At 42.4% G+C, this 15,583-nt stretch overlaps 1 protein-coding gene and 1 non-coding gene across 2 annotated transcripts in view; one reads left to right on the top strand and one right to left on the bottom strand.

Annotated features, from left to right (window-relative positions):
- The window catches only part of USP24 (ubiquitin specific peptidase 24), a 165,272-nt gene that overhangs the window by 59,315 nt on the left and 90,374 nt on the right, over nt 1-15,583 (bottom strand). Inside the window, exons 33-39 of the mRNA XM_052636634.1 lie at nt 14,917-15,014; nt 11,418-11,513; nt 11,073-11,301; nt 10,236-10,395; nt 9,219-9,374; nt 6,749-6,819; nt 5,693-5,853 (exon numbers count right to left, since the gene is read on the bottom strand). Coding sequence (XP_052492594.1) covers nt 5,693-5,853; nt 6,749-6,819; nt 9,219-9,374; nt 10,236-10,395; nt 11,073-11,301; nt 11,418-11,513; nt 14,917-15,014 — 971 coding nt within the window. The remainder of the gene's footprint in view (nt 1-5,692; nt 5,854-6,748; nt 6,820-9,218; nt 9,375-10,235; nt 10,396-11,072; nt 11,302-11,417; nt 11,514-14,916; nt 15,015-15,583) is intronic.
- On the top strand, nt 7,416-7,487 carry TRNAW-CCA (transfer RNA tryptophan (anticodon CCA)). The gene has a single exon. It is a non-coding gene; the product is annotated as a tRNA-Trp (tRNA).

Genomic DNA, 15,583 nt, shown 5'->3' with positions numbered 1-15,583 from the left:
GCACTCCCGTCTTCATCAGTGGAAGACTTCCGGTGGTGGACATCTCTTCAAAGAAAAGACTTTCTCCAAGTCTGCAAATACCTTCAACAACAATCGCATGTGATGCCTCTTCTTAAACTGATAACATCTAACAATCCTAAGATGGACTGATGTAACTATGGACATAATATGACTTTTAATTTTAACCTACTTTGATGACTATTTTGGCTTGCGTCTGGAACCGTGTAAGTGGATTTGTTTCTAATCGCATGAAGGTTTTTAAGTTACAAATGGTTGTCCAAGCTCCTACGAGTGCCACAGCCTCCTCCAACTATTACTTGGGGCCCCTGGATCAGAGACTCTCAATACGAGGGTTAGGAGAATATGTTGCCTCAACAATTTAGCGACCATGCCCCTAAACATTAGGAAGTGGTTATGGAATGAAAATGATGCCCCTTTCCCTTGGCAAGATAATTCTCCTAAAAGAAAAGGGGGGAATGAAAGAGTCATTTCCTAGGCAGGTTGATAAGAAGACTAAGGGTCCCCAGGAGAGAGAGGTCTGGAATTCTCGAGGAGGAAGAAAGGACAATTTTTTTTTTCCTCTACATTCCTTAGGATTATATAATAATAATGTATCCTGCTTGAGGACAGTCTCTGGATTAAACCTGCTGGCTAATCCTGTTATCTTAAGATGTAAATTATGGGAGCAGGTCTGGTGAGGTCTTCACAACCTCCAGACATTCTTTTGATTCACTGGAGAGTATATAACTCCACTGCTAACACTAGCAAGGGGATACTCTTTCTGCCCCCTTCTGATGCCTATGTCAGAAGCTTTCTCTGTCTCTTTATACTTTAATAAAACTTTATTACACAGAAGCTCTGAGTGATCAAGCCTCGTCTCTGGCCCCGGATTGAATTCTTCTCCTTCAGAGGCCAAGAATCCCGGCATCTTTTTGTGGCTCAGCAACAACCTTTCATTTGTAGAACTAACACCCAAAAGAGATGTTCCTTTCATTATAGGGGACTGGAATGCAAAAGTAGGAAGTCAAGAAACACCTGGAGTAATAGGGCAATTTGGCCTTGGAGTAAGGAATGAAACAGGGCAAAGGCTAATAGAGTTTTGCCAAGAGAAAGCACTGGTCATAGCAAACACCCTCTTCCAACAACACAAAAGAAGACTCTACATATGGAATCACCAGATGGCCAACACTGAAATCAGACTGATTATATTCTTTGCAGCCAAAGATGGAGAAGCTCTAAACAGTTACCAAAAACAAGACAGGAGCTGACTGTGTCTCAGATCATGAATTCCTTATTGGCAAGTTCAAACTAAAACTGAAAAAAGTGGGGAAAACCACTAGACCATTCAGGTATGAACTAAATCAAATCCCTTATGATTATACAGTGGAAGTGAGAAATAGATTTAAGGGACTAGATCTGATAGAGTGCCTGATGAACTATGGATGGAAGTTCATGACATTGTACAGGAGACAGGGATCAAGACCATCCCCAAGAAAAAGAAATGCAAAAAAGCAAAATGGCTCTCTGAGGAGGCCTTACAAATAGCTGTGAAAAGAAGAGAAGTGAAAAACAAAGGAGAAAAGGAATGATATACCCATTTGAATGCAGAGTTCCAAAAAATAATAAGTAGCGATGATAAGAAAGCCTTCCTCAGTGATCAGTACAAAGAAATAGAGGAAAACAATAGAATGGGAAAAGACTAGAGATCTCTTCAAGAAAATTAGAGATACCAAGGGAACATTTCACGCAAAGATGGACTCAATAAAGGACAGAAATGGTATGGACCTTACAGAAGCAGAAGATATTAAGAAGAGGTGGCAGGAATACACAGAAAAACTGTACAAAAAAGATCGTCATGACCCAGATAGTCACGACGGTGTGATCATTCACCTAGAGCCAGACATCCTGGAATATGAAGTCAAGTGGGCTTTACAAAGAAAGCATCACTACGAACAAAGCTAGTGGAGGTGATGGAATTCCAACGGAGCTATTTCAAATTCTAAAATATGATGCTGTCAAAGTGCTGCACTTAATATATCAGCAAATTTTGAAAACTCAGCAGTGGTCACAGGACCAGAAAAGGTCAGTTTTCATTCCAATCCCAAAGAAAGGCAATGCCAAAGAATGCTCGAACTACCGCACAATCGCACTCATCTCACATGCTAGTAAAGTAATGCTCAAAATCCTCCAAGCCAGGCTTCAGCAATACATGAACCGTGAACTTCCAGATGTTCAAATTGGTTTTAGAAAAGGCAGAGGAACCAGAGATCAAATTGCCAACATCTGCTGGATCATCGAAAAAGCAAGAGAGTTCCAGAAAAACATCTATTTCTGCTTTATCGACTCTGCCAAAGCCTTTGACTGTGTGGATCACAATAAACTGTGGAAAATTCTGAAAGAGATGGGAACCAGACCACCTGACCTGCCTCTTGAGAAAGTGGAAACAGTGGCTGACTTTACATTTTTGGGCTACAAAATCAGAGCAGATGGTGACTGCAGCCATGAAATTAAAAGACGCTTACTCCTTGGAAGTGAAGTTAAGACCAACCTAGATAGCATATTTAAAAGCAGAGACATTACTTTGCCAACAAAGGTCCATCTAATCAAGGCTATGGTTTTTCCAGTAGTCATGTACGGATGTGAGAGTTGGACTATGAAGAAAGTTGAGCACCGAAGAATTGATGCTTTTGAACTGTGGTGTTGGAGAAGACTCTTGAGAATCCCCTGGACTGCAAGGAGACCGGGTGTTCATTGGAAGGACTGATGTTGAACCTGAAACTCCAATACTTTGGCCACCTGATGCAAAGAGCTGATTCATTTGAAAAGACCCTGATGCTGGGAAAGATTAAGAGCACGAGGAGAAGGGGATGACAGAGAATGAGATGGTTGGGTGGCATCACCGACTCAATGGACTTTAGTGTGGGTAAACTCTGGGAGTTGGTGATGGACAGGGAGGCCTGGCGTGCTGTAGATCATGGGGTCGCAAAGAGTCGGACACGACTGAGCGACTGAAGTGAACTGAACTGATGGTGAGTGGATAAAGACAGTATGATATACACAAAAAGGAGTTATCATTCAGTCTTAAATAGAAATGAAACCCTCACTCACACTGTAACATGGATGAACCTTGAAAATATTATGGTAATTATGGTTTCACTTTTACGAGGTACCTAGAATAGTCAAATTTATAGAGAAAGAAAGTAAATTGGTAGTTGCCGGTGCCTGGAGGGAGGACGAAAACGAACGAGGTATTATTGTTTAATGGGAGAAGATTTTTAGTTTGAGATGATGGAAAAATTCTGGAGACAGTAGTGATGGTTACACAAAAATGTGTATGTACTTAATTTCACTAAGTTACACCCCTAAAACGGATATAATTGTAAATTTTATGATATGCATATTCTACCACAGTAAAAGAAAAAAAAAATCTAGCAAAAAAAAAAATCATCTACAAGACTGTCTCTGAACTTTCTCATCATGTCCTTTGTCCATTTTTCTATTTAGCTGTTGGTCTTCTGTGGTTTGTATCTCTTCATATGTATTATCAAAATTAGCTTGCTGTCTGTCACATATATTATAAGTCTATATAGTTAGTCTGACTTTTGACTCCGATATATTTTTTTCCATAGATATTTTTTGGGGTCAAATTTACCAGTCTTGCATTTAGTGATTTCTTACTGGGTACAGACTTGCAGTTTAGAATGCTAAAGAGCTTGGCTGCACAACAAGGTGAATACACTTAATGTTACTGCACTGTACAGTTAAAAATGGTTAAAATGTTAAATGTTATGTTACGGATCTTCTTGACCCAGGGATCAAACATGGGTCTCCCACACTGCAGGGAGGTTTTTTACTACCTGTGCCACCAGGGAAGCCCCTATGTATATTTTACTACAATTAAAAAAAAAGACAGACTTTGGTATTTGGAGTCGTTGTTGCTGTTTAGTCACTCAGTTGGGCCCAACTCTCTGCGGCCCCATGGACTGCAACATGCCAGGCTTCCTTGTCCTTCACTATCTCCCAGAGTTTGCTCAACTCATGTCAATTGAGCCGGTGATGCCTTCCAATCATCTCATCCTCTGTCGTCCCCTTCTCCTCCTGCCCTCAATCTTGCCCAGCAACAGCATCTTTTCCCATGAATAAGCTCTTCAGATCAGGTGGCCAAAGTATTGGAGTTTTAGCATCAGTCCTGCCAACGAATATTCAGGGTTGATTTTCTTTAGGATTGACTCGTTTGATCTCCTTGCTGTCCAAGGGACTCTCAAAAGTCTTCTCTAACGCCACAGTTCAAAAGCGTCAGTTCTTCAGTGCTCAGCCTTCTTTATAGTCCAACTCTCCGTACATGAATACTGGAAAAATCATAGCTTTGACCAGATGGACTTTTGTTGGCAAAGTGATGTCTCTGCTTTTTAATACACTGTCTAGGTGTGTCATAGCTTTTCTTCCAAGGAGTGAGTGTATTTTAATTTCATGCCTGCAATCGCCATCCATAGTGATTTTGGAGCCCCAAAATAAAGTCTGTCACTGTTTCCATTGTTTCCTCCATCTATATGCCATGAAGCAATGGGACCAGATGCCATGATCTTAGTTTTCTGAATGCTGAGTTTTAAGCCAGCTTTTTCACTCTCCTCTTTCACCTTTATCAAGGGACTCTTTAGATACTCTGCTTTCTGCCATTAGGATGGTGTCATCTGCATATCCGAGGTTATTAATATTTCTCCTGGCAATCTTGATTCCAGCTTAAGCTTCACCCAGCCCAGCATTTCACATGTTGTACTCTGCCACTTCAGCATTCTTGCCTTGAGAACCCCATGAACAGTATGAAAAGGCAAAGAGATACAACACTGAAAGATGAACCCCCCAGGACGGTAGATATCCAATAAGATACTGGAGAAGAACAGAGAAAGAGATCCAGAAGGAATGCAGAGGCTGAGCCGAAGTGGAAGTGACGCCCAGTTGTGGATGTGTCTGGTGGTAATTGGAGTAGCTCTAACATTTTTACTAAGGGCTCTAATTTATAAAGCATATACAAAGGAAAATATATACTTATTTCACAGATCTCTGTGGTGTCTTCTAAGCCCCAGAGCAAGGGCTTGCTGGTAAAGTTGAGCTGGAAATGCGGCTTAAACTTGAGGTCAATGTGGGATTTCTGACTTACCCGCCTGAGCGTACACTGGGGCACCCTTGTAGGCAGGCTTGCCTCAGGAAGTAAGATGGGGCAGGCAGAATGGTTTTACTCAAGTCCCTGAACCTAGACCACAAGCTTCCTTCCATGTCCAGGATGTATAAACCCAAGAAAAAGCTAGAAGGATACCCTAGCACCTCGAGACATGGAGTTATAAAGTATGCTAAAAATGTGATGTACAGATGTGAACTCTTTACACAGTGATCTGGCTCGAATAATGCAGTTTCTCAACCACCAGGTGAGTCTTCTTTTTGAGGTAGGTGGACCAGGTAGGGTGGAGGTAGAAGCTGGGGTGGTGGAGAGATAGAAAGCCTGGTATTGTTTCTTCTAACTCTTTGGTCCTAAATGGGAGGAAAACCTGAAATGCCTTCTTTCAAGGTATACATGCTGGAAGAGAGAAGAAGAGATTCTGTCATCTCAGTCATGCACTGTGGCCTGTAGGGGAGCAGTACACAAATCATTACTCCCTCTCTGTATGACATGAACGTTTTCATCTTTATTACATACCTCTGATTGACTCCTCGCATGATACTGGTTGGGGACCAGAGAGGCAGCTGAGCAGTGAGAATCACACCCAGCAGAAACTGATTTGGCTTCTGCACATCTGGGTGGGCTGAAGTATCTGTCTGACTCAGAGTATACAGTTGATCGCAGGCAACACGGCGAATCTGAAATCACATTTTTAGTGGCCAAGGATGTACATCAACCAACACACAGACTGCTTAAAAAATGGTTTTCCTCCAAAGTCCATACTCCGAACGATGCTATAAGGGTGTGAGCATTTCAGTCAGTAAAGTTTACATTGAATAAACTAGGGCTAATTTAAATCAAGGGTGGTCTGGGTACTGATTTCCCAAATTATTCTAGTACTGTATTCTACTCAGATAGTAAAGAATCTGCCTACAATGCAGGAGACCTGGGTTTGATCCCTGGTTGGGAAGATCCCCTGGAGGAGGGCATGGCAACCCACTCCTGTATTCTTGCCTGGAAAGTCCCCATGGACAGAGGAGCCTGGTAGGCTACAGCCCATGGAGCTGCCAAGAGTCAGACATGACGGAGTGTCTAAGCACAGCACATTCTACTCTAATCAGCAGGCTTATAATTTAATGCAAATGAAAATTAGGAAAAAACAAACAAACAAACACCTAAAAACCTCTTCTTCATGTGTCTCAGAGTTAATTTCCAAGGTCATGTATGAAAATGAGAATTCTAAGATCTAATGAAAGTTCATGGCTTGAAGTTGGTCTTTCTTGATTTGGGCCAACAAGTTAATGTTTAATGATGGCTGATGTGGCCAGCTATGGATGTTGAACACTGTAAGATTTTGTTTGTTATAAACAAACACAAGTTGATCACAGCACTAGTCTCCTAACTCCCGGTGAAAACCACAGGCAAGGAAGGAAGGTGCGAGTCTAACCGGTCACTGTCCTAATGGCCTGCAGCATGCGCTATGACTCCCCAAGGGGGCTAACACCACTCCATCTACAGCCCCCACACTGCCACAGGCATCCAGGGGCCCAGGCAGAGTAAGGCCAAAGGGGCTTTGTATAAAGGGACCCTTACCTCAGCACTTGGTGATCCAAGCAGAATGTCAATGATAAAATCAGCAACACAGGGCAAGTTATAGAAAGAGGCTGATGGTAAGAATAAGGAGAATGGGGGCAGGGGAGGAAACTAAGTTAGGAAATGCATTTTCAAAATTTCAGAAGTTTTGAGTAATTTCTTACCCTTAACTATTGTAGACATCATCTCTTCTTCCACACAGAATCAAATTCAGCACCTCCATAAATGCCCCCATGAGCACCTAAGGTGCTCGGGAGCAGGACTGTGTCCAAGTCATCTTTGTACCCTCACTTTTCCCCACAATCTCTTGTGCTTACTAGTGACAGAACAAATATGTCTTGCTTTGATAAACTATCAATACCTCTGAACTATAAAATGTACTCTACAATAAACTTACAAATGATAAAAAAGCTTGAAGTTATAATTTTTCTTATCCTGATCTGAAAATATTTCTGTAATCAAACAATTGTAGGAAACTGAACTAAAAGTATGGCTTATGCTCAACAGTATTTCACAGTGACTTAGACTTCTCATATACAAGCCTTTAAAAGCAAATCTGACCAAAGTAAATCATTTTTGATACTGTACTGTCAAATTTTTGATACTTTACTGTCCTACAAACATGTAACTTTTTCTATATGTTTATCTTAATATCTTATATGGATCTTCCCTGGTGGCTCAGAGGTTAAAGCATCTGCCTCCAATGCAGGAGACCTGGGTTCGATCCCTGGGTTGGGAAGATTCCCCTGGAGAAGGAAATGGCAACCCACTCCAGTATTCTTGCCTGGAGAATCCCATGGACAGAGAAGCCTGGTAGGCTACAGTCCACAGGGTCGCAAAGAGTCGGACACGACTGAGCGACTTCACTTCATCTTATATGATGAATTTGGATGTTATACTGAATAACACATAATGATCACCAATTCTATGTAACAGGCAGTCTGAACCAGTAATAATAGTAATGAATTGGGCTCCATGTATTGGTACAATTTTTAGAAGTCAAGTTATTAAGACCTCATCTCCGAATAAGTATTTATTGAGGGCCTACTACACACCACACAGTGTTTGGGTGTTAAGGATTCATTAGGAAACAAATGGGACAAAAGTCTCTGTTCTTATGGAGCTTACCATCTAGGTGGGGAGGGGATAATGACAATAAACATGATAAGCAGAGAAACTGTACTGTATGCTGTACAGTGATAAGTGATAGAGAAAAAAACTGCAACAAAGAGTTCATAGGTGAATGCTAGGAGAGCTGAGGACTGTGATTTCTCTAAAAAAGGTGGGAGAAGTGGGAATAGCTAGTGCCAGGGCCCTGAGGCAGGCATGCGCCGGGGTGTCAGGGAACAGCTAGGAAGCCAGGGTGGCTGAAGCACAGTGGGTGAGGCAGGGAGTGCAGGAGGCGACGGCACACAGACATCACGGGCGTGGATGGCGTCAGGCCTGGAAGGCCGTAGGGAAGATTTGGCTTTCACTGGATGTGAACTGAGGCCACTGCAAGGCTGTAAATAGTGGAGTGAGGCGATCTGACTTACATTTCAGCGGGTCCACTCTGGTTACTGTGTGGAGAATAAACTGCAAGGGTAGAAGCAGGGAGATTAGTCAGGGCACTGCTGCTATAATCAAGGTAAGAGATGATGGAGGAGCAGAGGGTACTAACAGCAAAGGTGGTCTAAGGGGTGGACTCCAGGTAGAGTCTGAAGAAGGATGTGTGGGCAGATTAGAAGTAGGGTGTAAAGAGAGGAATGCTGGAGTAGGATGACTCCAAGAACGAAAAACGCCATTAATTAAGATGGGCAATCTCTTGGGTGGTGTAGGCCAGACCAGTGTTCAGTTCTGGACATGTTAAGTTCAGGAAGTCTATTATATCTAAGTAGAGATGTCAGGGGAGGCGCCCAGGTCACAGAGCCAAATTTAAGTGTTACCGACACATACAGGGAATTTAAGGCTGTGAACGTGGATGTGATTATGTGAATGAGTGATTAGGACAGTAAATGTAGGCAGAGGGAAAAAAGTGACCAGGGACTGAGCCCTGGGGAATCTAATGCTAAAAATATGTTTAGCAACAGCCCCAGTTTGTCAAAACCAACAATAAAGATAAAAGAATAAATCTTAAGTTTCACAATTTTTAATACTGGAGTTGTTATCAGTTTAGGGATTGATATATAATTCTACTTTTATAGCTTATGACCTACAACTTTGGCTTGTTTTAATTCCTCCAACAGATGGTAAGCTCTCCTGGACAGTAGACATATTGCCTTTGTAACATCAACTGTGGAACCGTGTATACAGAGGTGCTCAATAAATACTTATTCAGAATTTAAGTACTCTAGCACTATTCTTACCTATTCCACATGCCAACTTTCCCCTTTCTATTAATATGACCTTATCTATGAAGGGATATAAATAACTCCCAACAGAAACCTGGCCATTTCCTAAAACACGAACGGCAAGCAGGCCTCCTGCATACCCAGCTGTTGGCTCCGAAGCTGCAGGCAGGTGACAAGAAGGGACAAAGCCTCTCCGGCAATCAGCGAGTCTTTGGTGGACACGGACTGCTGTCGTACACAGATGCCTGCGTGCAAGGCCACTGGGTCCCCTTCACTTCCAGAGCTGCAATTGCTTCCTGGAAACATACAAAAGGAAGGTTACTGAAGGGTTACTGTGGATCCCACAGGACTCTCGAGATTATAACCCTTTAATGTGTCCATAATCCTCAAGTGAAGGTAAAGAGTTCAAGAAGACACTTTGGTCTAAGAAACAAGAGAGAATTAATCATTTACTTTGACCCCCACTGCTTTCTTTGTACTTAAAACACATTTGGAAGCACTGAAAAATACATTTATGACAGAAAACTAGTTTCAGGTGCCAGAAGCAAAAACAGTGCAATTTTGGAGGCATGTGGGAGTCTTTCTGGGTTATTAGAAATGTTCCTTATCTTGATCTAATGGGTTACACTTATGTAAAAACCCTAAAACTCCTGTACATTTAACATTTCTGCCCTTTACTGTGTGTATGTCAAACAGTTCAAAAGCTCTATACTATTAGTGAGTTATATACACAGCAGGGAAACCAAATGAAGCTGAGAAATAAAGCTATTTATAAAGACCTAACAGAAAATAATAGGCCAAACCAAGAAAATGATTCTTCCAGGTAAATATTCTAAATGAATTTTTATTACAGCCATAATTATGGCCTCATGACACTTTTACACTCAGCAAGCTAAAACTCGGCTTGGTTTCTCTATTTATTTTGCATTTATACACTTTTTTATATGACATATATAAATGAAGGATGTATATACATACATGCATACTTGAATATGCAAATCTAGAGGGTTTATTTAGCTTGATGAATTTCTGTTCATGCTCAAAAGCAAGAGAAAAGGCTTTCTTCTTTCTGTGACCCTGGATAACCTATACAAAGACGATTCTTACAGCTACTTTCTGTTCAATATTCTAATTATTTTTTCCTTCTTAATCAGTACCTGAACTGCTGAGTCTGTTTCGAATTCCAGCAGGAAACAGAGAATTACTTTCCTTAATCGGTTGGCTACTCCCAACGAGGTCAAGCCGTCCTGCAGCTGCAGCCCATGACAGCCGCATGAAGCAAGCCACAGTAGACGTGAAGTCACTGACTGCCATCGTCTAAGGAAGCAAGAAAGAGCGCTGTGAGTACCTGAACACGCCCCACTGGCTTCAGGGACCTCCTCTTGGTCTCAGTTTGCAGTCTCGTTTCCCTCCAGTATCATCCACAAGACAGACAGCCTTCTTCCTGCTTCCGTACTGCTCGAAGACTGACAGCTGCCTCTGCTACTCACAGGAGAGGCCCTGCTCTCCAGGTTCTGGCTTCACATCACCCACTCTGCTGTCACCATTTCCCCTCTTCACACGCAGCATCTGGTCTATGTGACCCACCATGTGACCTCCTACACAGGCTTCTTTTCTAATTGCTCCCACCTTCCCTTTTACCTGAACAACTTTCCTCTCTCTAAATGAATCCATGGATATGGAATCCCTACCTGTTCTTAAAGGCTTAGCCCCTCCTACATAGAATCCTGTAACAGCCGCACGTGAAGATGACTATTTCATTCCTCTTAAGCCCTGTAAAATGTCTTGCTTTGGTAGTCTTCTTACAACAATTGATGTTTTCCAGCTGAATTACAGTGAACTCTACACTAGTTGATCTCTTTCTTACTTACTGTAAGCTCCTTGAGGATGATACTCACATCAATAATTTTTATATCTGCATAGGCCCTCCCCACCAGCGGTGGCTTCTGTACAGGAGGCCCTTGGGACTTCTTGAACAAACACAGGTCACTTACTTGTATTGCGACTCGTGCAGCAGGAATGATCTCCTCAACTCTGATGGAAGACCGGTCAGACACTGACACCTGTCGGTAGGAGGACTTCTCTGGGGTGCCACATAAGGACATCTGCCTGCTCGTCTGCCGGCTGACATTTCGGAATGGGCGAGAAGAAAGTGCTTCTATGCCGTCTTTGGTGAGGTCTTCATCCAATAAGGTTGGCAATGTTTGTCCCACGAGTAAAAATCTTAAAAGGAAATAAGCTAGGCTAAGCCAAGGTCATTTCATACTATGGTTAAAGGCTGGGATCTGGAAGAAAGAGTCAAGAATAGCCATCTGAGAGTAATCAATAGATTTACGTACCTTGCCAGTTGTAGACAGATGGAATAAACGCCCTGCCTTGTTTCATAGTCTACTTCTGATGGGATGGAATCCCTCTGCATGACATTTACAACCAAACTTCAGAAAAAAAGAAAAAAGAAAAGGCAGGATATTTAAGACTTCTGTTTCTTCCACAGGCAATTTTCTGTAAGTAGTTTGAAAGTGAAAGTGAAGTCGCTCAGTCGTGTCCGACTCTGCGACCCCACGGACTGTATCCTATCAGGCTCCTCTGTCCATGGGATTTTCCAGGCAAGAGCGCTGGAGTGGATTGCCATTTCCTTCTCCAGGGGATCTTCCCGACCCAGGAACTGAACCCGGGTCTCCCACATTGCAGGCAGATGCTTTACTGTCTAAGCCACTAGGGAAGCTCTCCATATAAGTAGTTTAATGCTTCTCAATTACTTAAAATTCTTACATGATCCTTACATATAAATGGATCACACAGATTCCTATCACAACGATTTCTTATGGTACATATAACCTTCCTGGTTCAGAATTAAAATCAGACTCCTTTCTTAGCCAAAAATATAACCAATACAGAGTGTTTAGACAGCTTTCCTTCTCACTAACTTGCATAAGTTCCTCAATCAAATGCTATCTTGGTATTAGAAGAGCTATCAATTCAAAAGTATATCCAGAATTGGTGTATTCTACAAAGCTTGTTTTTCACATCTACTATCACCTACATTGCTGTAAAAGCTCCCCAACTCTTCTTCTTGCTTCTACTCTTGAAGCTTCACCTCCAAAATCTATTCTCAAAAGATCAACCAGAATGATCCCTTAAAAATGGAGGTTACCATGGGATTCCTCGGGACAAAATCCTCCTATGGTTTCCAATTTCTTTCACAGTAGCCTGTAAAATCCTGCATACCCTGACCTCTGGTATCTCTGTAGCCTCACGCCCCCTACCCTTTTCCCCTCACTCAGCCCCAATCACACTAGCCCCCTGCTGGCTTTACAGACACCAGGTCGACCCTCACAGGGGCTCGCGTTGGATGCTCCTCTGGACAGCTTTCCCCGGCATCTCCAGATCTTGCCCCCTTACCTCCTTCGGGTCTTTGTAAAATATCCCCCCAAGAAGTGAAGTCTTCTCTGATCACTCCATTGAACAAACCCTCCCCCTACCCACCCGCTCTTCTTTGTCTTATTTTGCTCTACAGCTTTTATAGCCACCTGACATACTTTTACTTCTTTATTGTCTTCCCTTCTAGACTATCATCTTCACAAGGACATGGATTATTGTTTTATCAATGCACTGCTCTGTTTCTAGTACTCAGAATGATGCCTAGCATGTACAGTGACATTCAGAAATAAGCAAGAATTAAAATGCCTTTGTTAGCATAGCTCTGTAATTGGCTGAGTGATCTGAAATGAGTTTTCACCCTCTATTTCCACTTCTGTTTCTAGTCCCCTTGATCTCTGCAAGGTCTCACCCAAGCTCTCTTCCCTGAAGGCCTCTAACAGAATTCCTTCAACTACCCTCTGCTCAAAATTCAAGCTGGTTTTCTTTTCTTTCCTGAAGGAGACGGCAGGCCTACCTTCTTTATGGAACATATCTTCCAACTGCAGTGGAACTTAGCCCCACTGGTTGATTGCCCCCCTTTATCTTTATTCTTTTCTTTTTCATTGGCCTTTAGTCAGCTCACAATGAGAACCAAGGCTTCTCCAAGGTAAAATGGAAAAGCAAACTTTCTCTTCAGTTATCCTATCCTTCAAACTTCGGTCACCTCCTTTTCTCTCACTCGTACGGTAGAGATTTCCACTTACTGATTCTGCTTCCCAGCCTTTCACTTGCCAGGGTCTCAGGCTGCAAGGCTTTCTTTCCTTATACATGATGCCTCCTTCAACATCCAGTGCCATTCTCCACTTGTCTCAAGAGCATCATGTCCAAACCATCCCCTTCATGTGACTCACAGAGATCTTTTGCACAATCAAACTAACTTCTCTTGACTTTCCCAGTTTCCTCCATCTTATCCTCATTCCCCATATGGACTAAAGAGTTATCATTCACTCATTCTTCCAAGCTAGAAATCATAGGGCCATTTTAAAAATGTTTCCTCCTCTATATCTGTGCTTCCCAGGTGGTTCAGTGGTAAAGAATCCACCTGCCAATGCAGAAGACACAGGTTTGATCCCTGCATTGGGAAGATCCCCTGGAGAAGGAAATGGCAACCCACTCCAGTATATTATTGCCTGGGAAATCCTATGGCCAGAGGAGCCTGGTGAGCTACAGTCCAAGGAGTCGCAAAAGCTGGACATGACTTAGAGACTAAACAGCAACAACAATCTTGCATCTAATCATAAAGACTTTTCTACTTCATCTTAAAAAGGTCCCTCTACCACTGTCCCAAATTTAGAAGCTGTCATTGCCTCTCTGGAGCACTGTAACAGCTCTTACAGTCCTCCCTGCCTCCAGTCTCTTCCACCTGCATTCACCGTTTCTACTGCAGTCAGAGTAACTGTTCTAGCTAACTCCTGGCTTAGACACCTCCTGTTTTTACAAGGTAATGCTGAAATTCCTCAGTATGACCCCCTATTCACAATCTTTCTCCTTTGTCCTTTGCTCTAGTCTCACCAGGCAACTGTAGTTCCCAAGACAGTCCCGTGCTTCCATGCTTTCCCTCATCCCCACCTCTCCTCTGGCTGAGAATGTCCTTCCCCCCTTAATTACCTAGAGAATGGTGACTCATCTGTTTCCAGCTCAGATGTCACTTTCTGGGAAAGTGAAAGTGAAAGTGAAGTCGCTCAGTCGCGTCCGACCCTCAGTGACCCCATGGACTGCAGCCCACCAGGCTCCTCCGTCCCTGGGATTCTCCAGGCAAGAGTACTGGAGTGGGCTGCCATTTCCTTCTCCAATGCATGAAAGTGAAAAGTGAAAGTGAAGTCGCTCAGTTGTGTCCGACCCTTAGCGACCCCATGGACTGCAGCCTACCAGGCTCCTCCATCCATGGGATTTTCCAGGCAAGAGTACTGGAGTGGGGTATTACCCCAAGCAAATCTTACCATTTTAACCACTGCTTTCTTCCCCACTTCATCCCACAAAGCACCTTTTATAAGCCTCTGTTTCAATACCTGCAATAACCATTTGTTACTCTTTGTTAAACCCTGAGGCTCTCAAAGGCAGGGATAGTATCTTCCCCCAGTGCTAATGCCTTGCACAACATAGATTACTAAGAATCAGATCCACCTTATCTCAAACTGATGTGGGAGTGACCAGAAACAGCACAGTCTCCTCTCCTCTTGAGAATTTCCCCCACCACCAAAGGGGAGACACATGCTTCTGTCAGTTTTCCAAATAATCAAAAGTCATTAAAATATTTTAAAATATTCTAAAGACAGAAACATCATTCCTTCTTATTACAACTCCTATAATACTTCAAATCATGTCTTGTAGGCATAAATAAGGCCTGGCAGGAGAAATTAACTAAAATAACTCTATTCATTTTCTGCAATTCATATAATACAATATTGAAACTCTAACCTCAAACCTCCTGCTTTGAGGAAGTTCTCACAAAACGATTTTGCACAATTTCTTGCCATGTCATCATCAGCTGTTGGCATGAGTTTGGAGCTTAGAACCTTGGAAAAGAGATAAAGCATAATTAATCATCCCAACATTTCCAGTAGAAATTATTCCTTTAACCAAGTAAACAATCAGACACCTTGAGTCAGAATCTCTTTAACTGCTGCTCTTTCTACCTCCAGTAGTATAAGGAGGCTGATATTTCACAAACAGTTCCATTTACTTAGCATGAAAAATCTTTCTGTTTTTAGACAGCTAGTATGCTCCTCTTTCATGAAACCAGCAAATGTGAACGTCTCAGGCTCCAGACCTGCCTAAGAGCAGGTAACATTATGTGTTATGCGGATATGTTCTAAAAAAAGTATATAAACCGAAATTTTATAACAGTCCATTTATTATAAATGCTGGATGAGTTTTCTGATAATGATTCGAACTCCTATTTACTCAGCAACTGTCTACAAGGTACTAGGCATAAGATGAAGTACTTAGTTTGCTCTGTCTCTTAATCTCGCTCTGTAAGGCATAGGTATTTTATTCTACAGGGAAAGACTGAGACCTGAGAGGTTATGTGGCCTCCCACCTGTGGTCACACAGTTAGAATTTGAGTCTAGATGGGTCTCACTCT

Source organism: Budorcas taxicolor, chromosome 3 (genome assembly GCF_023091745.1).
Source record: "Budorcas taxicolor isolate Tak-1 chromosome 3, Takin1.1, whole genome shotgun sequence".
Taxonomy (NCBI): Eukaryota; Metazoa; Chordata; class Mammalia; order Artiodactyla; family Bovidae; genus Budorcas; species Budorcas taxicolor.
The sequence above is the reverse complement of the archived record's forward strand: the minus strand, read 5'-3'. Positions and strand labels throughout refer to the sequence as shown.